General features: G+C 36.8%; 2 protein-coding genes across 2 annotated transcripts; both read left to right on the plus strand.

The window, feature by feature from the left end:
* The first annotated feature begins 1,839 nt into the window (after nucleotides 1-1,839).
* slc30a5 (solute carrier family 30 member 5) lies at nucleotides 1,840-21,075 on the plus strand. Its single transcript, XM_067437916.1, has 16 exons — nucleotides 1,840-2,235; nucleotides 3,731-3,853; nucleotides 3,964-4,030; nucleotides 7,630-7,715; nucleotides 7,811-7,898; nucleotides 7,987-8,074; nucleotides 8,342-8,418; nucleotides 8,511-8,681; nucleotides 12,351-12,639; nucleotides 12,873-13,081; nucleotides 13,377-13,534; nucleotides 14,634-14,763; nucleotides 14,915-15,164; nucleotides 15,306-15,532; nucleotides 17,050-17,178; nucleotides 20,786-21,075. Exons 1-16 carry the CDS (start codon nucleotides 2,165-2,167, stop codon nucleotides 20,954-20,956), a joined length of 2,334 nt encoding a protein of 777 aa, XP_067294017.1. The 5' UTR covers nucleotides 1,840-2,164; the 3' UTR covers nucleotides 20,957-21,075.
* A 783-nt stretch (nucleotides 21,076-21,858) lies between these two features.
* ccnb1 (cyclin B1) lies at nucleotides 21,859-24,697 on the plus strand. The gene is made up of 9 exons (XM_067437917.1): nucleotides 21,859-22,018; nucleotides 22,614-22,754; nucleotides 22,829-22,927; nucleotides 23,107-23,289; nucleotides 23,369-23,527; nucleotides 23,612-23,848; nucleotides 23,928-24,068; nucleotides 24,164-24,274; nucleotides 24,382-24,697. Exons 1-9 carry the CDS (start codon nucleotides 21,860-21,862, stop codon nucleotides 24,481-24,483), a joined length of 1,332 nt encoding a protein of 443 aa, XP_067294018.1. The 5' UTR covers nucleotide 21,859; the 3' UTR covers nucleotides 24,484-24,697.
* The last annotated feature ends 787 nt before the right edge of the window (nucleotides 24,698-25,484 follow it).

A 25,484-nucleotide genomic window follows, 5' to 3' on the forward strand; every position in this document is an offset into this window, starting at 1 on the left:
TCCTGAAGAAAATGAATAAAATGTGGCTTGGACCATTCCGTAAAAAATAAAATGTGGCTTGGACCATTCCTGACCATTTCTTCTTGTGTATATGACATTTTCCCCAAATAACAAAAAGTTGTACAATAAAGGTGAAATTATTATTATCACGTTCATTGGAATAATATATACATAGCCTATATCAAAGTTATTTAAATGAAATATAACATTTGTTTTCCTTCTAATGAAATTGTCAATGTCCACCCAAAAAATCTTTGTGTATACAATCATAAAATAGATGAATAATAGATTATTTTTCTATTGAACACAAATCACATGAATAATCAAACTAAACCTCTCTAATACATTTTTAACTGGATATATACCATGTAAAATTTTAAATGTAACTTCTTTTACTTTATTATTTAAGCAGTATGCTTCACAAATACCCCAAGCTTTATCCCAGTTTATATTCCTAAATACAATGTTCCACAATAAACTTTTATGAGTAGCTGTTTCACCTGTAATATCCCTAATATGTTTATTAGTACAACTGTGTTTCAGAATGTCAATGTCTCCTAAAAACATGCTGTCTTGAACATATACTGCCTCAGAAGAATCACTTCCACACGCTCTTACAAATTGTATAACTTGTTGAGGTATGGCACCAAATAGGCCTACAACAGCATACTCTTTTGGTGTATCTGGAAACCCAAATTTATCCAAAAAAATCACTATAAGATAATGCAGATAATACAGTTTGAATGTAAAAGTTGTTTAACTAACACAATATTATATTGAATGCATTCCAAATGTGCAGTTAATCTTCGTTAATCTAGTGCATTAATGTGAGTGATGACGGATATTATGGGAGTGGCTTAATGCAGCAAGAGATGCAGATCATTTGATCTTGACTGTTTAGAAACTTTGATTAATATTCTTACATAAAAAAATCTGCTTCAAATTGAATTAAATGAATTAATGAAAATGAAATTACAACATTAAAATTAAAATGTAAAGTGTGTACAAATATTATAAAATCGTGAATATAAATAATTAAGAATCATGTTCATCAAAACAGTGCACATTTAATTTATATAACTTTATGTTGGTTAGTTCGTTTGTCCTTATAAAGGTCCTTATAAAGGTTCCTTTTTTTTTTTTGACAAGTTTTTTTCCAAGTGGCTTTTTTTAATTATATGATGTCATTACGTTGTCTTGACGCCAGCCAATCCCTGCATTGCTGATCGTGGTTTCGAGTATCGATGTATCTGCCCTCTTCAGAGAACACAGGCACGAGCAGTGATCTCAGATAATTTAATCCAAATATATTAATCCAATCCGCAAATTCGTTTGAAGAACCAAATTAGCCAGAGATCAGTTATCAGGATTAAAAGATCTAGGATCTGTCAAATAATCTCGGATGTATTAAGCGAGGTACGAAGAAGGGGCCCCATGTCTTCTGATATCTCCAATAATATTGAATCCTGCAGCGGACACATTTGTAAAGGACTTTACCTGGTCCCATTGTAAAAAAAAAAGAGAAAGAAATTATGTAGGAACTAGATTTTCTTTAAAATATACTCAGAAATATCCTTCTATTAAAAAAATAAAATAAAAAACTAACTATTTTACACATGGATCATGACGTTGCAACCGAATTTCAAAATAAAATGTTTAAATCAAAGGACACATATTATCTATTTGGTTTGTTTTACATATGTCACAAATAGCAAAATTATAATTTTGTATTCAGAAATAGCATAATATAACAACATCAGTAGTATATATTTTATGTAAATATTTTATCGGCGATAGATGACATTTATTTTGAAAGTCTTCATAGATGGTAGCCATATTTGAGGAAATGCTCACGTCACTTCAACTACTACCACCTCAGTTCATAATGTAGCTGCCAGCTAGTGAAAAGAAATGTATTATTTGCGATGTATTACGAAAATCAACGTTTTTTATTTCAGGATTCACCGCTGTGGATTATCAGTAGTTACATGAGCGATTTCAGCACCAAAGGACCCTGAATTGCGCTGTTATTTTCGGTTTCAGCTGTCTAAACAGGTTAACGCAGTTAACGTTAGACACATAAGTTAACAGCTTTTGTTTCTCAAAGATGAGCTCTTAAATAAACACTGTAAGATCTAAGATATAAACACACAATAGCAGAAGTATGGATGAAAAATACAGCAGTAATGTCATCTCCAGTGGGAAGCTGGGACGAGTTGAGGTACCAGATGCCAGGTAAGACTAAATTATGTCCAAATATTAAAATAAATACTTGTTGCTATGGCAGTACCTTTATAACTGTTACACTTATGACGCTGGTTTTTACCACGATACCATGTTTAAAAAGAGCTAATGTATTTTATTGGACCATCTTGAATGACTTACAGAAAAAACCTATAGTATTGGAATGTTTTCCATGGTATTTTATGGTTATACCCTTGTAGGGTCATTCCGTGTTAAATCAACCCAATTTACAGAAACTTCCCCGGCTCAATTTTTTTTTTATTCTGTTCATATTTTTTTCAGTTGAAATACAAACATAATAAAAATTAAAGCATAAAATGTCAAAAAATTAAATGTCTCAAATGTAAATATATTTACTGAGTAAATTACAGAGGAGTAAAAATTACTTTAGAAAGATGGCAGCATCATTATTTTATTTTTAAACAGGGATTGGTCGGTCTATCATTAAAATCTATTGACTGTATGCACTTGCATTAAATGCCAAAATAGTGTTCAAAATGGGTGCTTCTTGTGTTGTTTGGTTTTGTTTTGTTTTTTGCCCCAGATTTTCATGCCTACACCCAAGGAGTATTAGTCTTAAAGATCTGAAGAATGTTGAAACTAGAAATGTATCTCTTTCATCTATTAACATTAAGATATCTAAAATAAAAATAAAAACTTTTCAGAGAGGTTATGTTGTATGCAAAAGTGAAACAAAATACATTTCTACTTTCAGTACTATTTTAATACTATCAGACAGTATTTTTCAATCACAGTACGTGTAAGCTGTTTTTAAAAAATGCCCACATTTGGGTTTTGACCATTACAAATTGGTAAAATTCAAGTTGCTTTCAGTTTAAATAGCTCAAACACGCATTTTAGTCTGGGACTAACTGAAGCCTTGTCTGTGAAACTGGGGGTTAGAGTTAAAAGCATGCAAACTTTGAAAAAAAAAAAAAAAATCAATACTTATGGCACTCAGACAGGTATGTTGTATCTGTGCAGTTGAAGTGATAGGAAAAAAAAAAAACTAGATATATTTATTTCTAGTTTCAACATTATTTGTTCTTCAGATATTCCTCTTTAAAAATAAAAAGTGTCGGCTGTGTGCAAAATGACCCACATTTGGTTTTTGACCACTGAAATTTACCAGTTTACTCATGGAGCCACATTAAAATCTCAATTGGACTAGGACTGAACCATCAAGGGCCTTTTAAATGGACATATCAAAATAAAAGTTTGTTTGTCAGAATCTAAAAGGGTATTAAAATGTATATATCTAATATTTAATATATATGTACATACAATCTTTAATACTCCTCAAGTTACAGCAGTTACTGTTTTTTCCCATTTTTAAACTATAACCAAATTGGCATATAATGCAACATGGATTGCTAAAGTCAAAAGATTTTACTAATAGACCTACTGTTTTTGTAAAAATAGTTTAGTTTTATTCACCTACTTTTCAATTTTAACTGAATGTTTTTTTTGTTCTTCTTCTTTCCAGACTGACCCGGTACATAGTATTACTCTTCTTTACCAAGCTACTGAAGGCTTTTGGGATATTTGAGTCATATGACCTCCTCAAAGTTGTGCATATTGTACAGTTTCTCTTTATTTTGAAAATGGGGTAAGGAGTCACATCACACATGTATATATTTAACTAGACACGTGTCATTATTGTCATGGTTTATTTCCATCATTTTTTTATCATATAAATGCCTCCTCTTTTCTGCATAGGTGTGCGGTGATATTGATTTTCTTTCAAAAGCCATTCTCATCCGGAAAAATTATCCCAAAGAGACAGGTACAAAGTTCTTCTAATTCTACTTTACTGTTAAATTTTAAGTTTTAAAACTCTTGCCGCTTAAAGCTACTATATGTTTTTTTTACAATACAATAAGTAGATGCGTAGATTGATGATGCAGTGAATGAGCGTGGAATCATGGAACTTGTCGTCATACCGATGGATCTAATAATGTTTATGAGGAAATCATGTTTAGGATGAGGAAATGCATTCATGTTTTTTAACCTGACTGTGATGTGAAGCAGGGCGCGATTACTAATAAGAGACCGATGTCAGTGCCACACCTCGGGGATATAAAGTCTCGGGGATCTAAAGAAATTAAGACATTTAATTCTACCGAACTACCCCCAAATGCTGAATTACTAATAGTTTCAGACATATTTTTTTATTTTTATATTTATTTTTAGACTAAATATAAAATATCTTAAACTGTGTTCCGAAGATGAACGAAGGTCTTACGGGTGTGAAACAACATTAGGGTGAGTCATTAATGACATAAATTTCATTTTTGGGTGAACTAACCCTTTAATGCTCTGCCATGACACTTTAAGCTTGACGTCGACTAGTCGCTGGCCTATAAAGAGCGCAACAGGATAAGCAATTTCCTGACACGGAGGCTCTGTTTTCAACAGTTAAAAATGACAAATAAATGCATACTCTACACAAGACATGTTTGATTATACCATCCGGATGCTCAAAACTGATCGGTAGAATGCACGCTTATTGTACACGTAAGTTAATCATCATCCTAATCTAATGTGCGCTGCATTGCAACACGCACACACAAGGGGGTAATCTAGCACTCGGAAAGCGTACCACCCATAGGGGCGGCCATTGCTAACCAAGCCATCACCTGCTGTTAGCATTCCATTGACTCCCATTCATTTTTGCGTCACTTTGACTGTGAGTAACTTTACATCTGAGGCATTTAAAGACTCCATTTGTCCATTGTTTATTTCTAAAGAAACACGACAATGTATAAAAGGTTCCATTACCTTGTATCTTACACTATTGCCCCGTAGAAGCTGTTTTTGTAAAAATAGGCTAACGATTGCGTCCAACGCAACTCTGTCGCACAGTAGAGAAATTACCGGATAGTCAGGAAGAGACGCTCACGGGCAATCTTTTACTGTCTATGAGACAGTCAGGGGGACGTGGAGACATAAAGTCCGATAAAGTCAAGAGAGAAGAATGGGGAGAAGCCGATAGTGAGCCAAAAGCAATCGGACAAAACAGTCAAACAACGTGATTCAGATTTCACTTTCCACAACTACTAGAAGACTTACAACTGTCAGACAGGTTGCTTACGTCACATCTACGTCGTCAAACTCAGTCTGAGGCTGCGCAGTACGCTCAGCCATCAGGAAGTGAGTGCTTCTAATTGGCGACACTTTTCGCCGTTCAAGTCTATGGGGTCGCTGTGTCCATTTCTTTTACTGTATATGCACACACAGCCGATCGCACATCACACGGAGATCGCGCACGCCTTAAACAAAACCATTCAGTAGCGCAGAAATGTATTGTCAAAACTGTTCTGTGATTTATCATTAAAATAACTTAGAAACTGAAAAGTTGTAGCATATTTCTTGATAACTAAAGCTCACAGCTTCACTATTAGTAGAGAGACGCTGGCAAGTAGAATTAATTCACACGCAATCACTCACTAATGCATTCATATACATGTAATCTTTATTGTGCTACTTTATCTGTATCTCTATTCAGAACGCGCAGAAATCTGTGAGAAATATAACTACCATAAAGCAAAAGAACTAATACAAAAGCTGTTATGTAGGACCAATAACCTTATGGGCAGCACTGTGCCATGCTATAGCTGTCCTGTGCACAAGAAAATCTGTGTTCGTCTCAGCTCAGAGTTCAGGCTTTTGTTCATTAATGACGTCATCAGAGACTAGTCGACGTCGACTCGACTTTCATCACATAAATGTCGACTTAAAAAAATCGAAAGTCGTTCAACCCCTAGTCTACACTATCTAAACTTGATTTGAGCATGTTGAAAGTTTAATGTTATTAGTTTTTGTTGTATGTGACTAGCAGTAAGCTACATCAACATACTGATGATATTCCAATATTTCTTTGTGTTGAGCAACATAGCATTGATTCTTTTCATGTACATTTGCTCACCTGTCTAATAAAGCACATGCTAGAACGGAATCTCTGACAAGTCGAAGTTTGTTGCAAAGCTCTCGCCATCTCGAAAACGGCACATCGATACTGGTCCTCTTTTGATTTCTTTCTTGATTTTGCTTACCATGGAACGAAGCTACAACAGCTTGCCGCTAGACGTTACGCTGTTGTCCACGTCTGTTGCCATGGTTTCTGCGTAAAAGCGGCGACTCGCTCACACGTCCCGGTTCCTTGGCTAAAATTGCCTTTATATATAAGTACTATGTTAACACTTATAATACTTTAATTAGTAATACTACTAAAAATTTGATACAATGCACTTTATTAAATAAATGTACTTACATTTTAAAAATGACCTGCATGTATTTACATCTGTAAATAATTTCTTTACAATGTACTTATTTTTTGATGTAAGTAAATAGTAGTTAAAGAGTTAGTTCATCCAAAAATGAAAATGATTTCATTAATTACTCACCCTCATGTCGCTGGACACCCGTAACACCTTCGTTCATCTTCGGAACACAAATTAAGATTTTTTTTAGTTGAAAGCTGATGGCTGAGAAAGGCTTCAGAAAGGCCTCCAATGGCATTCGGTAGATTTCCACTGACCCTCTCACAAGACCCATAAAAGGCACTAAAGATGTCATTACAAAGTCCATCTCACTACAGTGGCTGTACAATAATTTTACAATGCGACGGAAAAAGTTATTGTGCGCACAAAAATCAAAATAACGACTTTATCCACCAAGTTACTAAGAACTAACCCTTTAAGGCCACCTAATATAAGTGAGACCTTGCAATTTTCTCATGATTTACAAATAGTTGGAAACATTTAGGATATTTTAATTACTAAACTGATCAAAATCTATAACACTGGTCTAGTGATTTATGTACAATTTACTGCAAAAAATCCCCCATATTGCACCTTTAATTGCACGGGTAAGTTTCCCAAAATGATTCTGTCATGAATTGCTCACCGTAATGCTTGTCAAACTCCTTGCGTTCATCTTCGAAACACGTGAAATATTTTCATATTCTCTCATCATTTTAGTCCATCATTCGAAGTCATATGCAACCACAACACTCCACACATTAGAAACAGTCATAAAGATATTGTTAAAGTGAATAATATAATTGTAATAAGTATAAGTATAATAATACAAATCTTCTCAAGAGACACAAACGCTTTATACTATGCTGAACAGATTTAATTTAGGCTTTTGTTTGCATAAACATTAATCAATGTTATAATAAAACACATATATAATAAAATGTCAACTGTTAACCAGTTGCCCAATTTAATACCGGTTAATGTTGATATATTAAAGTTGAGGCAGCAATACTAGAACATAATGCACTTTCTGGTTATGCCAAAAAAAGTAGACCAAAATACTAATAGTGGACCTATTTTGAACATGGCAGCCTGACTCCATCTGTTTTACTTCTGATTTCAGTGGATAAAAATTCTCAAGCATTCTGTCATGAGCTGCATCATTTCCCTTTTGGGTTTCTTTGGGTTGACACTCTGTGGGCCACTCAGGTATGTCGTTGGGCTGAATCTAAAATTGACATGTTCCTTATTTTTCTTCTGTTATTTATAAAGCATTTGTCCTAAACTTATGTGATTTCTTTCAGGACCCTTTTGCTGTTCGAACACAGTGATGTGGTGGTAATTTCTCTCCTCAGCGTTCTCTTCACCAGCTCTGGAGGGGGACCTTCTAAGGTCAGAACTCTAGAGAAATCATAACCGTATATCAGAATTAACCATATATACACCAGATGACACATTTTCATGTGCTCTTTTTTTATAGACAAGGGGTGCTGCTTTATTCATAATTGCTGTGATCTGCCTTTTGCTCTTTGATAACGATGATCTCATGGCAAAGATGGCAGAGCACCGTATCCTTACCGCTGTAACAGAAATGTCTACACTGTTATTATATCAAGGTGAAGTTTGTCATTTCTGCCCCTTTAATGACACCTTGTAGGCAAAATGGCAGAAATAATAACTGTTTCCGACAAAAAAGCGGTGGAGCAAGTCTATACATTTGGACATTCTTTGGAATGACATTTCACAGATTAGTTCATAATATCATAAATGTGTATTTGGAAATGTTTACTTTTTGGTTTTATCAACTGTATACTCCTTAAGACTATGTCTTATAGCTGAGGGGCACCATGACAGTGCTCTCACCCATGCGCTGTACACAGGAATTGCATTTTTAGGTGTGGCAGACCACAAGGTGTGTAAAAAATATTTAAGAGTGTTTGTTTACTACAGACTCAAATGAAGGATCAGTCAGATCATGGTAACTAACTCTCTTTTTCTGAGCAGGGTGGAGTGGTTCTGCTGGTGTTAGCTCTGTGCCTGAAGGTGGCTTTCAACACAGCATCTAGAAAATTATCAGTGGAAATCGGGGGCGCGAAACGTCTATATGCTTTATCTAACCTCGCGTCCGCTGTGGTTCTGCTGCCCTGGGTCATAGTGCTGTCTGCAACCACTGAAGTAATACTTTCTTCTAGTTATGTAATTTTTCCAGTTATGTCAATCCCTAAAATATTATATTGGTAGAAATTGAGTAATGGTGAGGTTGAGGGCTTTGTTTGCGCAAAGAAGCATAATTTACTAGCCTGACAAGCCAGAACCACATCAAGATGTTTGGTCTGGAAACTCACCATTGACAGGGCTCAATCCGAGGGGCGGGATAAACGGTTGTCTTTCAAACTCCCTCTGCACGCGATAGGATAGCGCTACCACCAACCAGAGCAACGAAGGTAAAGCAGAGCTAGTTGAAAGATTAAACTTTCGCCGAAACTCAGAACACATCTTCCCTTCTTAAGAATGAGTAATTCAGTGCCGTTCTTTGTTCTTTTCTCAGAGAAGAGCTTAACTCCAAGTCTTCCAGAGTCGCGCTCAAAGCTGATTCGAAAGACCGCCGTTCGCCAGCTTCTGTGTTTACTAGTAACACGCAAGCGCAACTCAGCCGACATTATTTTAAGCCCCGCCGACCGACTCTATACACGATGTGATTGGCCCAACCAGAGTTTGGCGTTTACAGCTTATAAGTGTATTGAGAGTTGCTGGACGACACTCGCGGCAGATTATATTTGCTGCCGCTAGGGTGCGTCTAGATTTCTAGGCTAATAATTTACCACTTTATTTTAAAAATATTAATCTCTAACGCACATCCACACAACAATGTAGACATGTGCCGATTTTCGATAATGCGATTTATCACGATAATGAATATGCACGATATTGTTATCGTGGGCACTTTAAAATATCGTAAATAATAATTTATTAACAATTAATAATTTTTTATAATGCACTCAAGAATCCTTTGCCCATCAACCGTATAAATGCTCAACACCGCTGTATTCTGCGTCAAAGGGACGCACTCAGATGTAAATGAGAAGCACAAGAACGAGTGAAGGAGACTGAATGAAGCGCGCGTTCAGTGACAGCAGAGGGCGCTGATGTACTGCAGAATGCGGCGGTTACCCCGGAAACCCGCAAACAAAAGAAACCGCGTGTAGGTTTAAAACAGCCATTCGTTTTTTGTAATGAATGTTGTTCATCACAGCACCAAATACTTAATACTTAAAGACTTAATAGGCTATTTATTTTCAAACTTAAACATTTTTGTTTTAATCTGGACTACATCATGCCCTAATGATTAGAACTGTTCTAATTATTTGTTATTGTTCAGTAAAACTTTGAGACATACGACTTCATTAGTTAACATGTTAATTCATTATTACCAAACTGACAATGAAAAATACTTATAAAGAATTAATCATTCTAAGTAATGTTCAAAATCAAAAACTTTTTTTAATGGACCTAACTAAGATAAAACTAACAATGATCAGTATTTCTTAACCAACATTACCAAAAACATTATACTTTCTGTAACAAATGTAGCTATTCTCAATCTTAGTTAATGCATTAAATAATGAGACCTTATTGTAATTTGTTAGCCTACCTGTTGTTCTTTATAGCCCAATTCTTTTGCACTTTAATCTGTTTGAAAATTGTACTTTTACAGCTCTGAAAAAAATCAAGAGACCACATTGATTTCTCATTGATTTCTCAATGTTAAGTGGTCTCTTGATCGGTTTTTCCAGAGCTGTATATATTTTTGCTGCATTATTGTATTTAAACATTGTTATTTTTGTTATTACAAAAATAGTTCTTAAAGCTGTTATGCTATGGCAACACTTTTTTTTGCAACTTATTTCAATACCGTGATAATATCGTACATTGTGATAAAACTTCAGCAATTAATCGCAACATGAAAAATTGATATCGGCACATGCCTACAACAATGTTTGCTCTCGCGTCAACACAAAATGGTGTGCCATAGTGCTCTTGTCAACATGCTAAATAAATTGACAAATTATGTTTTGTTTTTTGTTTTGTGCAAACAAAGCACTTGCCATAAAATTGAGGTTAAACCACTTGGGTTAAATGGATATATGATGCCTTGACTGCCTTCCTTGGGCTTGAAAGTGGTAGCTGTGTAGCTGTCAATGCAGGGACAGAAAGCTTTCCGATTTCATTAAAAAGATCTTAGAACAAAAGTCTTATGGATTTGGGATGACATGAGGGTTAGTAATTAATGAGAGAAATTTCATTTTGGGCTTAACTAACCTTAACTAATTAATGAGATTATTATTAGGCAAATTTGTCAAGGGTAAGAATTGGTCAAAAAAAAAAATCCCAAATTTGTTTACACTTTCTTTATATATCAATACATAATTAAAATGTAAGTACTCTGAAAAAGAAAGTATAAAAATTGAGTGTCTGTAGACCTCTCACGACTGTTTTAAAGAAAGCTCATTATTTCCAATCACTCCACCTTCTCCCTTCTCAGCTCTTTCCAAAGCCACGCCCCCAAAATACATGAACGCGCTAAGCCGACCGCTCAGCTGGAAGACGCATTGTTTACCTGAGAGGAGTGGTGTGCATGTAGTCACATCATGTCAGAATCACATGTAATAAAAAAATCGAACTTTATCAGTATGAATATAAACAAATAAGATGTCTTTTAGTACTCACTATCAAGCTAGAATACTGATACTGGTAAAGTTTAAAATATAATTTTGTTTAATTCGGTTACAAGCTAGTTATATTTATAAGGCAAAGCTAAAAACTGGTAGCATTGATACGTTTTTCCAATACCATCAGTTATACTGTGATGAAGATGAATTTTGTGTAAGATTCATAACATATACTGTGCTTTTCATGTAAGAGTATTTGTCATCTCTACTAATGTGTAACATTGTAACTTTATGCTAAGTAATGTTATGTTAGCTATATTAGGCAGCTACCACTGTGCTAGTGATACATAAATATAAACCAAAAAAATGTATAATCAAAATGAAAGTTTACCTGTCTAGCAGAAACACAGCCAGCAAGGAGTCGTTGTTTCAGCCCCTTGAGGTCCCTCAGTTCTCGCCATGGTTGGAAAGCCACACCGATATTTAGTCGCGTTTGATTTCTTTGTTTATCCAAAGACTTTTTGTGCATTGCCTTTTCTTGTACTGTCTTCCTTTTTTTGCATTGTTGGCCTTTGCTGACTGCAAAACCCGGCACTGTGAATTTTGAATGCTTTTGCTCTTTCTAGGGGTGCGCACATGTGGGCAGATCCTGTACCAAAAGGGGGGGTAGCGAGAGAGAGTGAGAGTCGCTCAAGCCAATCACTTGTTTCGTCCGAAACTAAAATAATGAGCGGTGTTTATTGTAGATTAAAAAGTCTAGAGTCACTCTCTTTTTATACTCTCTTTTTCAGAGTACTTACATTTTAATTATGTATTGACATATAAAGAAAGTTTAAACAAATTTGGACAAAAGTGTTTTAGATCATTCCTACCTAACCTACCTTTAATGCCGCAGTGAACATGAGACAGTATTTTGGTCCCTTTTCCCAAATGAGAAAGACTGCAGACTTGAAATGTGTTTATCAGTTAAGGTTATTTTGTCAAATTTATTTCAAAAACAGACTCCAAACTCCAACTTCAAATCTGATTTAATTGGAAATCAGCTAGCACTTGAGTGTATCTCAGTGTTTTTTTTTTTTTTTAAACATCTTCAGATGCATTAGCCTTATTATAAACACTAAAAACAATACGGATACTCTTGTAAGTTTCTTTTTTTTTAAATGGAAATTTCCAGAGTAAGGTGGAATCCTGGTCTGGCCTCATCTTACCATTTGCCATGATCATCTTCTCTGTGATGATACTGGACTTTTACGTGGAGTCCATCTGCACGGCAAAGCTGGAAACCTCACGCTGTGCTCGATATGGCTCCATCTTCCTGTTCCTCAGTGGCGTGCTGCTGGCAAACTTCTGGACCCACCCGCTAACTGACCAGCTCAGAGCGATAAGTAAGCCAGGCCAGCAGAGTATCACAGAGCATGTGCTGTCTGGTGGAGTGCTGGTCAGCGCCTGCTTCTTCATCATGGGTAAGTTAACATCTCTGATAGAAGATTTAATGCAAAGAATATATTAGAAATAATCTGATATGTAAATGTCAAGACTATGATAGGATGTAGATGTATGCAAGTAAAAATTATCATCATAGTGTTGTAAATTTAAGGTTATTGAACCGCATTAATAAAAAGGTGTCAATGTAAAATATTAAAAAAGTAGCATATTTTACTTTGTCCTAACTGAATGAACCATTTGATATTTTCAGCTGATAGCATACTGTCAGCCCCTTCTTCAAAAGGTCAGAAGGGAACACTGGTGGGTTATTCCCCTGAAGGAACTCCTCTTTATAACTTCATGGGAGATGCGCTTCAGCACACATCCCAGTCTCTGCCTCGCTTCATCAAAGACTCACTCAAACAGATCCTTGAGGAATATGACTCGCGTCAGATCTTCTACTTCCTCTGTCTTAACCTGGTATGTTAGCTTCTGTAAGATGGTAGAACTTGTGTGTTTTAGGTTTTGTCCATGAAGTGTAGAAGATTCTCAGTTTAAGTGCTTCAATGTTAATTGCTAAGAATGTCAGTGACAGAAAATTATTGTATGATTCAAGTGTTCATAAGCTTTAGAGCTTTGTGGCAATGAAATATAATTGAATCCCCTCCCTTCATGTAACCCCATGACCTACTTTAACTGCCTGTCTGATATATCTTGCCATTGTATATTGTGTATATACTGTATATTAATACCAGTTGTTTGGATCTTTGTTCAGGCCTTCACGTTTGTGGAGCTTTTCTATGGTGTGTGGACCAACAGTCTGGGACTGATCTCTGATGGCTTCCACATGCTTTTTGACTGCTCTGCTTTGGTTCTGGGGTTATTTGCTGCACTCATGACCAGATGGAAAGCAACAAGGATATATTCCTATGGGTAAGGTAGTGCTGCTTGCTAATTTTAGAATAACATATCACCCAAAAAAAAAAACTGAACATAGACTTAAAAGTGCTGTCTCATTTAGCATTGCTCTCCAAAATCTTGTGTTTGAAATCCAGTCATTTCGATAGGAATTTGTGCAATCTAGAGTTGTTACGTAAATTTGCTGCGCTGACCGACAGAAAGCTGCTTGGTTTGAAAGTGGCTTATGTGTGAGCTGTGCACGACACATTGCTGTGCTATTGACATTGGATATTTTATGGCTGCACAAAAAGTTTGCTGAAATATTGCTAATGTGACTTGTTAAGGCTGCAATACACTACATAACTTTAAGAATCTGAAAATATTTTTCATAAACACTGGGCATCATATACTTGCTGACTTTGTAAATAGTTACAAGGAAAACAAAACCACTGAGGATGACCATACCAGGCTTTCAAGTTGTTTCAAACGCTACCATCACGCAGAAACATGTGCCTCGAGGGACCTATCCAGACACATACAGAGAACTGATTGTCATAAAACTTGGCAGTTGGTATCAGTAAGCAACCACCAGAATACATTAGGGTTTTACAGAATTGCATAAAGGGATAGTTCACCCAAAAATAAAATTTCTGTCATTATTTACTCTTACTCTCATGTCGTTCCAAACCCGTAAGACCTTTCATCTTCAGAACACAAATTACGATATTTTTTATGAAATCCGAGAGCTTTCTGAGCCCACATAGACAGCAACACAACAACCACTTTTAAGGCCCAGAAATGTAGAAAAGACATTGTTAAAATAGTTAAAGGGATAGTTAACCTAAAATGAAAATTCACTCACTCAGAATTTACTCACCATCAAATTGTTTCAAACCTGCATGAGTTTCTTTCTTCAGCTGAACTTAAAAAGAAGATATTTTGAAGAATGGCAGTAACCAGACAATTGACAGTAGCCTTCCATAGTAGGACAAAAAATGACTGTTTGGTTACCGACGTTCTTTAAAATATCATCTTTTATGTTCAACAGAAGAAAAAAAAATATTATAATTGTTTGGAACAACAAATTTTTGTGTGAACTATCCCTTTAACAATGTGACTTGTCTTATTTCAGGTACGGTCGTGTGGAGATCCTCTCTGGGTTTATCAATGGACTGTTTCTCATGGTCATAGCTTTTTTTGTGTTTGTGGAGTCAGTAACCAGAGTTATCGATCCACCAAACATCAACACAGATATGCTAACGGTATGTACAGCTAACCTTCAGGATTGAGAAAGCTATTGCCAAGTTTTTGTTTTGAATTGGTTTTGCTAGTTGAAGAAAAAAAAGTGATACAAAGTTTCAAACATGAATCCTGTGATCTCATGCTTGTCCTTAATACATTTGTTCCTTAAAGCCAGTGTCTGTTGGTGGACTCCTCGTTAATCTGGTGGGCATCTGTGCCTTTAGTCATGCACACTCCCATGGGGCCTCCAAAGGTAGCTGCTCTGGGCATGACCATGGCCACTCGCACCACGGGCACGGGCACGGAAGTGCAGAACACAGCCATGGAGGACATGGACACAGTCATGGAGGACATGGCCACTCTCACGGCCACGGGCATTCTCACGGGTCTGCTGGAGGGGGAATGAATGCTAATATGCGAGGTGGGTCTGTAATAAGTATGATTTGTTTTATATTATAGACATGACAAGGTTAGTTAATCAAGAAATGAAAATCTATTATCATTCATCCATCCCAATGCTTTTCTGCCTTTTAAAGATGACATTTCCTTATCCGGTTTGCAGGAGTGTTTCTACATGTACTTGCTGACACACTGGGCAGTGTTGGCGTGATTATATCCACTCTTCTCATCAAACAGTTTGGATGGCTGATCGCAGATCCCATTTGTTCACTCTTCATTGCCACACTGATTTTTCTCAGTGTTATTCCTTTGTTAAAAGACGCTTGTGAGGTTCTTCTACTGAGAATGCCACCTGAAAACGACAAGGAGCTTAACTTTGCACTTGAAAAGGTATGAATAGAAAAATATACACTACCGATCAAATGTTTGGAATAATTAAGATAATTTCTGAAGAATCGTGGCACAGAAGACTGGAGCCACATTCTTTATTCTTTTTCGACTCTTGTTATAATGAAAATGTTTGCACATTTGAATGTTCAGGTAAGACTCAAATTATTACAGCCGTATATCTCTGTCGTCTTTACTTCTTCCCTCGCTTTCAATACTTTCACTTAAGACTACTTAACACTTTAAGACACTTTTAAGACTTTAAGACAGCCAATCAGAATTCTCTGTCTCACCGATCGTGCCTGGTTAGAGCCAACAATGCAGAACAAACTGAATAAACTAAAAGTGGGGGAGAATAAACTAAAACTATTCGCACGGGATTAGTATTATCTAAGGACCTCTGTGATTTAAAAATGACTCCCCTAAATCTGTGTTTTGCGTGGCACAATTTGCACAGGATAAGCAAAGCCTGTGATTTTACTCAAATTAACTGACTTCTCCCGGATATGATGTCAAGACTTGTAAATGTTTTTTGCGTTATAGATATAGCAGTATGAAATCTTAAACAGGCATCATATTGTTTTGATTATTTTATAGTAATAAACATAATTTCGTTCAGTTAGAGAACAGACGACATGAACTGAGCACAGACCGGCGGCAGGAGTCAGATTTCATTTATCACGAGTGAGAAGCTGACAATATACGGTGGAAGATTCCGTTTCAAAGCTAAATATAAAAGCGCCCATTTAAACGAGCTTGTCATTGTACTCTACTGTTATGTTTTTCATTAAGAATATTATGGATGTTAATATTAAACACACCATTCAAGCAATTTGCTACCAAATTGATACTCATTCTAAAGTGAAAGTATAATCCGTGCCGGCACAAGGGAATTCATAACGGTGCACATGATTACGGAGCCTCCATTCTTCGTGAAAGATAAAGATAGAAATATGCACCAGAAGAAAAAAAAAACCTTGCAAAAATTATATGACGATCCGCCTTATCCTGGCCAAATCACATGGATGCTGATTCGCACGGGACTAATATTATCACAGGACCTCAGTGTTCGGCGAAATATGCTAGGTAATTTGCGGGGGAGTTTTTACTTTACAAATTACAGACATGGCCAATTTGCACAGGATTAAGATCACAGACATTCTCTGCAATTATTACAAATTAACAGAGGTCCCTAGATAATACTAATCTCGTGTGAATAGGGCTTAAGACAATTGACGCTCAAAAACGGCCCAACTGCTGTTTGACTGGAGTAATGGCTGCTGAAAATTACATTTTTCATCAAAGGAATAAAGTACATTTTACAAAAATATATCAAAATAGAAAACCGTTACTGTTTATTTTTGATCAAATAAAGGCAACCTTGGTAAGAGACTCCAAAGCATCTTTCAAAAATCTTTCGCAATTCCAAATTTTGGCCAGCCGCTTAGTGTAGCTTAAATTGTCTTGATTACCAAATTGAATGCTTCATATTCATTTTAGTGCCTCCTTGTTTGTCTAAGATTCAGAAAATAGAAGGTGTTTTATCCTACCGTGATCCACACTTCTGGAGACATTCGGCCAGTGTCATTGCTGGAACCATCCATCTCCAACTAATGTCTGATGTAGTGGAACAGCGAGTTATTCAACAGGTATGAATGCTACATCTTAAACATGGCTTGTTTACAAATCTAGAACACATTTTTGGGCTTTCCAAGGTGTGTATTACCATTTTGCATAAGGATTAGACATTTAAGCTGCGAAGGTCAGACCAAACGTGGTTGAATGGGACAGTCTAGCCTACGTAAGATTGCTCTTGTCGCCAAGCATTTCTGACAGATGCCATTGATGAGTGGCAGTAATGTTTGTACTGGACTTTTTTTTTTCAAGTTATATTCAACTGTCTTAAAATAAAACAGGGTTCACAATCTGTCTAAATATGTTCACATTTGGTTCATTATGTACATAATAAAGAGTACAGACCAGGGGTGTCCAATCCTGCTTCTGGAGGGCCACTGTTCTGCAGAGTTGAGCTCCAACTGCAATGAATACACCTGAACAAACTAATAAAGGTCTTACGATAGACATATTAGAAACAAATATTGTCTTAGTGTAACGGCTGATTTGGACATAATGGCAGTGATCTGGCCAGCGTTCAGAGTTTTGACATTGAGTTACAGTTTATGTTACATACAGTGTCTCTTGTGGATTAGCGTTTTTGAATAATGTTCTATATTTGGTGTTAAACGTACAGTAGGACTGCAATTGAATGTGTGTGAATTGCTCTGTTAGCTGCAGATTACTGGTCTCTACAGTGCACATAAAAAAACAAAAAATGCTAATAATTTAATTGTAATTTAATTATTAAAATCTAGAAGCTGTATATTTCACTATTTATACCTTTTTTTTTACCACTGCGGAGCACTGTACGGTTGGAAGACTTCTGAACGATCTAGCCTACACTTTTATTACTGAAATGCTGGAAAGTATTTACAAGAACACTATTTCTTGTAAATGTATTAACTTATGTCCACTCATTTCCACATTTCCACATTTTCCACATCATCTATCCTTTTGAGGTAAAATACAAAAACAAAAACAAAAAAAACATCATTTTTGTATTATTTAAACAGGAGATTAGAAAAATGTATAATTATTTTTCTATTAACTAAAATATTATTACAAGCATATACATTTTTATTTACAGCATACAAACATGCTCCTGACCAGCATGTTCCCGGTTCCCAGGTTTGTAGGATCACAAAACTTGCTCCTTCACCATAAATATATAAATCGTCATCCAAATGCACAAGTTTTATCAACGAGCAAATTCGTTTTTACAGTCGTCCACATGAAAAACAATTACTGTGTGAATAAGTCTTATAATTGGTTAAAAACCTGAAAGCCAAAGAAAGAAAACAGTATTATTGCTTATTTTCTTTAGACAACATGCCGTAAAAAAGAGTTCTACCTGTTGCGACATTCACTACGAAAGTATTGTTTAGTGTAAAACATGTTGAAGATTAGCAAACAAGATGTTGATTCATTAAATAAGTTATTTCCTAACAAAAGCTGTTCATTCAGTGTAGTGAAGCCTCTTCTCCATTGATATCCATAAAAAAAGAAGGAAAAAAAAACGCTCATCTCCTTCCCTACGTACCGCAGTAGAATTAGCTTTATCCATTAAATTTTTTGGCTAAAGGTGAATAAAGATTCTACCGGTTATGAATCCGTGTATTGATTCATGATTCCAATGTCACGTGTTTCAGCAGTTTGACACGCGATCCGAATCATGACTCAATACGCTGATTCATAGCCGTTTGAATCTTTATTTGAGAATTGAAAACAAATCCATTAGAGAAGTCAATGCAGAAAAAAGTAGTAGTTTTTGTTATTTTTGGACCAAAATGTATTTTCGATGCTTTAAGAGATTCTTATTAACTAACTGATGTCACATATGGACTACTTTGATTATGTTTTTGATGATGACCTTTCTGGACATGGACAGTATAGTGTGCATACACTTGCATATGCTCTTGGACTAAATATAAAATATCTTAAACTGTGTTCCGAAGATGAAAGGAGGTCTTACGTGTGTGGAGCGACGTTAGGGTGAGTCATTAATGACATAAATGTAATTTTTGGGTGAACTAACCCTTTAAGGTAGGTTGGAGACTAACTTTGCTGGCCAGTGGCCCTCCAGAAGCAGGATTGGACACCCCTAGTATAAAGTTAATAAAAGTAATCAAAGTCAATATTTGACTTTTTTTTTTTAGACCCAGTATCATTAGATATTTTAAGAAGTTGAAACTCAATACTTGCATTTAAAAGTGTAAAAAGTGTAAAGAAATCATGTTGTCACCAGTGCTCAATGAATTCTGGTGTAGGCAAGGCTGCAAAGGATCCATCTGTTTTATCTTTCATTGCCCGGGAAATGAAGGGCACACTCTTCGAGGCCGCATTTAAAGGAGCTCTCGAATTGGGACAGCATGTGTTACACCACTGAGACACAATCAGCTTTCAAATGTCGCCTTTGAAGAATGCAGCCTCTGAATTGGAATGCAGCTTTAGTTAAATAAAATGTTCCTCTTTTTATTTATTTATTACTTAAAGCCCCACTTGGCTACTTTTGCTCTCGGGGTCCCCCTACAGTTTGGAAAAAATAATGTCCTCAAATACTGTCGTAAGAGCTGTCCTCCTACAACAGGGGATGCCATCGCGCATGCATTTGTTGACATGACAGCCCTGATAGCCCTGAACTAGTGATGCGCGGTTCGTCTCATAACCCGCGGACCCCGTATGTCTATTTAATGGTCGAGGGTGCGCGGCGGGTTGTAAAAATATATACAGTGGTGCGGTGCGGCCAAATAACTTCATAAAAGCGCCCCCGCGGGTCGGTGCAGCAGTTCCCCTGAAAACTGCAAGAGGATTTCGAGTTCTTCTGGCGTCGCGTGTGAAATGTCTTCATCCCAGGTAACGTTACAGTCAGTGGCATGCTTCAGCATGTCATATGAATATAATTTCATGGGTTTTATTTTTTTCAAACGCCAAATAATCACGATGCTCACGTTTACAAGCCAGCGTCATTATAGTAGTCTATTGGTTACCGTTTTACAGAATCTATATGATACTTCAGTTCAATGTTTGAGTGGTAGCTCACCGTAACAAGCATGACAGCATCGGTCGGGCACGCCTCCTTCAGCTCACGAGCCGACGAGCAAACGCTGGTCACATTTTGATCCTCGTCCTGCCTTTAATCCCATCACTTTTTCGTTTCCTCTTATTGCTTTCCTCCAACAAAACCTTTTCTTTCTTATTTGTCTCTGCTGCTTCAGACATGACTATATTATCCGACGAACAAAGTTGGGCTCGCACGTCCGAATGTAAGGAAGTGTGTGTGTTGGTGGAAGTGACGTATATGCCGTAAAGCAGTCGAGTTTTGTAGTTCTTTTCTTTTTCTCGGGTTACTACCCGAAACCCGAAGTTTAAAAGTACGATTAAAAACGATACAGACCCCATCAGGCTATGGCAGACGTGTCATTCAACCTATTGTAAGTCGATTTATCATCACAAGAGTCTTAAAAAATATATTATGAAGGTTGAAAAGTTACCTAGTGCTGCTTTAAACTCCATTTCTGATGTCAGCTCTTGTGTATAATAACATTTTTGGGGTTGTTTCATGTATTGGTTTTATTTGTTCGGGCCAAAAATAAAGTAACAACCAATTTGTATTGTTTATACTGAAATATTTTTTCTCAGGTGTCTGCTGTGCTGAAGGATGCCGGTGTTAATAACCTGACTATACAGTTGGAAAAAGAGGCTTACTTCCAGCACATGTCTGGCCTAAGCACTGGATTCCACGAGGTTCTAGCCATGACACAACAGATGGAGTCCATGAAATATTATAAAGACGGCACATGTATCATGTAAACTCTTGTTTTAACACATTTGTATATTAAGAAATAAAGGCATCTAAGGTAGAATTATAATCTCTTCATTTTTTTTTTAAAAGTGTTTTAATAAAAATGTATTTTATGATGCCTACAAAAGACTCTGTCTGGTTCCTAACAGTTAGAAACAATAAAATATATTATAACTTATAATTAATACATTTTTTTCATATTGCAATTGTCGCATTCCAATAATTTCCATTGATGCAATCAGTTGTATTTCCTTGTAAGCAAAGCACTAGTCCTGATTTGTGGGTTGGCAGGGCATATGAAATCACACATATGAATTTTTGTTTTAATAATATTACAAAGAACTAAGACATCAAACAATTAATGTATCAAACCACTGATACAAATGACTATAAAAAAAATGTAGTCTGTTTATTTGTCCAATGTGTAACAAAGTAACGTTAACTGCAATAGCCTACTTATGGCAATTAAAGGTTCATCATTGAAAGAAGAACATTTTAGATGATAATATTAGATGCACTTATATGGTATAACCCTATGTGCAAATGCGTTCAAGTTATATTATTTAACTGAATTAGAAGTAGTAGTAAATAGTTTTATTGGTTATTTCTTAGTATCACTTTTAAGAATAAGAAGTAATAAGTGTCATCTTGTTAGAATCATAAGAGGAACATATTACTTTGGGTTTTCTCAATGCTGATATTTCAACGAACAACGTTTGTGGAAAAGTTTAAGTGCACTGCACTAAGCCATACGCTCCGCAGCAAAAGGTGGCAGTGGAAAGCACGCAAGTACTCGAGAACACTAGAAAAGAACAAGTTCGACTGGTATCCCCCGCCCCTGGGCGTCACGTGGTCACAAGTTGTCCTGGTAACGCATTGAAATCAGGTGCGACTGAGCCAATCAGATCTCAATGATTTTCGAACCCAGCGAATCACGTTCGAAAGAGCGACAATTTAAACCACAGAGGAAATGCATTGCTACATCGAGCTCGCTTGAGTATAATCAATCAGTTTGTTCATCGAGTCACAGCAAAAAGCATCCTGAAATAATGGCTCTCCGTGTCACAAGGGTAAGTTGTTTTTATATCCCTGTTCTGTATTTGTTAGAACTCAAGACGTATGCATTTTACCATATTAAAGAACAACTTATTCGTCCATATTAAGTTTAAATGGAAAGCCCTGACCTATTTCCTTATCTCGCACGTTAACGTTACTATGTTGGTGTGCGGTTTCATTATACAAAAAAACGTACAAAATGCTAACGTGAGCATGCATTCAGTTTTAGTAGCCTTTTTGTTACATGCGGTAGATGAGGATTTAATATATCTTAACATATTCTTGAACGTGAGCAACTGGGTAACGTTAACTTTCATAGTTTTTCATTTATGGATACAATATTTTGCAAGCAACTAAGTTGCAGAGAAATATTTCATATTGCCTCTCAAATGACCAGTCCCCTATACTCTATGTAAACCATGCATGTGTGACCCTCTTGTCTTGACTGGTTAACATTAGTGTTGTTAGCTGTTTGTACTCGTATGCTCGGTCCTCGTGACCTTTCTCAAACAGTTACTAGAATTCAAACCTGAAATCTCGCTTCACCATTTCCCCCATACTCTCTATGTAAGTTAAACCATGCACTTGTGACCCTCTTGTCTTGAGCAGAACACCCGCCTGGCCAGCAGCGAGAACCAGAACGCTCTGCCCGGAAAAGCAGCTGTAGCGAACAAGCCCGGACTCAGACCCCGGGCCGCGCTGGGGGAGATTGGCAACAATCCGCAGACACGACCGGCATTGAGGAAGAAGGTAAGTACAGTCTTTTTCCCCACAGGCATTCCCCTTTTAGGTTTCTTTCTTAATGACTTGGGCTTTTTAAACAGGAGGTGAAGACTGCACCTAACGCGGAGGTTGTGGTTGAGAGAGCGCCTGTGGTTCAACAGCCCAAAAAGGAGTCTCCTAAAGTTAAGCATGACGTTCAGGTGAGCAGGTCTCTTCTTTTTTTTTTCTTTATTATAAATGGTTAGTTCAACAGAATATAATGTCAGTATTGGAGCTTGGTTTGTTCTAGTGCTGGCTCTGCCGTGTTTATTCAGGATTCAAGTATCAATTCTCCTGTACTGCCACTCTAATGCAAATTCACTTCTGTCTTCCATTTCAGCTTTTGTCTGAGCCTTCCTCTCCTGTTCCTATGGAGACCTCTGGCTGTGCTTCAGATGATCTGTGTCAAGCATTCTCTGATGTTCTGCTTAATATCAAGGATGTAGATGCAGATGACTATGATAATCCCATGCTTTGCAGTGAATATGTCAAGGACATCTATTTGTATCTCCGTCAGCTTGAGGTTTGCATAAAATCTCATTTGGCTTGTTGTAATGCTGATGTTCAGCAATGTGAGCTAAGCTTTGCTGCTTCTCTTGTAGAGTGAGCAAGCTGTTAGGCCAAAGTACCTGGATGGGAAGGAAGTCACCGGAAACATGCGTGCCATTCTTATTGACTGGCTTGTGCAAGTACAAATCAAGTTCAGGCTGCTTCAGGAGACCATGTACATGACTGTTGCAATCATTGACCGTTTCCTTCAGGTGGGTCCCTTTCCAGTTTTGCTTCATAGTGTCTTAGGTGTTTTTTGTTTTGTTTTTTTAAACCTCCACTTCTCCCTCAATCAGGATAATCCAGTTCCAAAGAAGCAGCTCCAGCTTGTTGGTGTAACAGCCATGTTCATTGCCTCAAAGTATGAAGAGATGTACCCACCGGAGATTGCAGACTTTGCCTTTGTGACTGACCGTGCCTATACCACTGGTCAGATCCGGGACATGGAGATGAAGATCCTGAGAGTCCTTGACTTTGGTTTTGGAAGACCTCTGCCACTACAGTTCCTCAGGAGAGCCTCCAAAATTGGAGATGTATGTTGGTTTAAGTGTCATGTTTCAGAAGTTCTTGGTGTTACATGTTTCACATTGTAATGAGACTTTTGTTTTACAGGTTACTGCAGAGCATCACACACTGGCCAAGTATTTTCTGGAGCTCACCATGGTCGACTATGACATGGTCCACTTCCCTCCCTCCCAGGTGGCCAGTGCTGCTTATGCCCTCACCCTGAAGGTCTTCAGCTGTGGTGACTGGGTAAGCCCTTGGAAATTATTATTATTATTTTTTTTTTAAACTTGCCCCTGTTTTACTTGAATGACTAACTCTGACTATTCCATCTGGTGCGTTAGACACCTACTCTTCAGCATTATATGGGTTACACAGAAGATATGCTGGTTCCTGTGATGCAGCATATTGCCAAAAATGTTGTGAGGGTCAATGAGGGGCTTTCAAAGCACCTGGTGAGTGGCTTCTACCTGATTCTGAGTTGACCTATTTTGGTTCACGTAGCTCTATTTAGAATGCTAATGTGACCTGATGTTTTTTTGTTTGTTTCCCTCTCCTCCAGGCTGTGAAGAACAAGTATTCCAGTCAGAAACAGATGAGAATTGCCTCAATTTCTCAGCTTAAGTCATCCTTGATCAAGGACCTGGCCAAGCAAATCTCATAGTGTGGGGTTATGTGGACAAGAATTAAGCACTGTGTGCTGCCTTGTAAAATTTGTAACTTATGCATGCTTTTACTGTTGCAACTTTTATCATTTAAGATGTTTTTACAGGTGTTTTTCATCTGCACTGCCATGGCCTGAGTAAAGGTGACCTTTAATGTCGATTATTTTATGCAACCTTGTACATTTGACTTCAAATAAACATTTTAAACCTAAATGGCAAATTCAGCTGCTTCTATTGCATTTTCAACTTGTGTGACTAGTCAATTCTAAGCAATTAAACTCTTTGCTCTATTTATATTTGCTGTCTTAATACCAACAAGTCGCTTGATACAGTTCATCCTGTACATTTATTTTACGCCGTAACCTTAAATGCATGTAATTTCATCTTCCTACAGCTTTCCCTTGCATTGTAACCTACCCATATCCTAGTTTTTTTTTTGTTTTTTTTATCCCCAATACATTGTAGCCTACTTTGTCTCTAGTAAAGACTACATATAGGACATGACCAACTATTTTAATTTGAGGTGTTAAACTATTACTAGGGTTTTGGCCTAGTTTAATTTTTTGCGGTTTCTTGCTCAAGCATTTTTGCCTTCTATTTAGACTTGCAAATGATGACTGCAATGTGTTCTAAGTACAATTAAAACAAGTGTATGACTTTAGAATAATGGCCATTTAACATTAAGGTAATAACTAACCATGAGCAGAATGTCTTACTGTTTTTTTTTGTTTTTTTTTTCATCTTTAACAGCTGGATTTTATGTATTAATGTTCAGTGCATTCATGTTAACAATTTATTGATGTTGAAATTAACGGGAGATATGCTTTTATACGTGCACTTCATTGTTAGTTAACTAATTAATTTTTCTAAAGTAGAACCCAAAATTGTTTCACAGCGTAACATTATCCCATTTCTTAAGTTGAGTTATGCTTTATAGCTGGTCGCCTGTAGGTGGCGTTCTTTCATTACTAATGAAATGCGCTTCGCAAAAGTAAACACA

Source organism: Pseudorasbora parva, chromosome 3 (genome assembly GCF_024679245.1).
Source record: "Pseudorasbora parva isolate DD20220531a chromosome 3, ASM2467924v1, whole genome shotgun sequence".
NCBI lineage: Eukaryota > Metazoa > Chordata > Actinopteri > Cypriniformes > Gobionidae > Pseudorasbora > Pseudorasbora parva.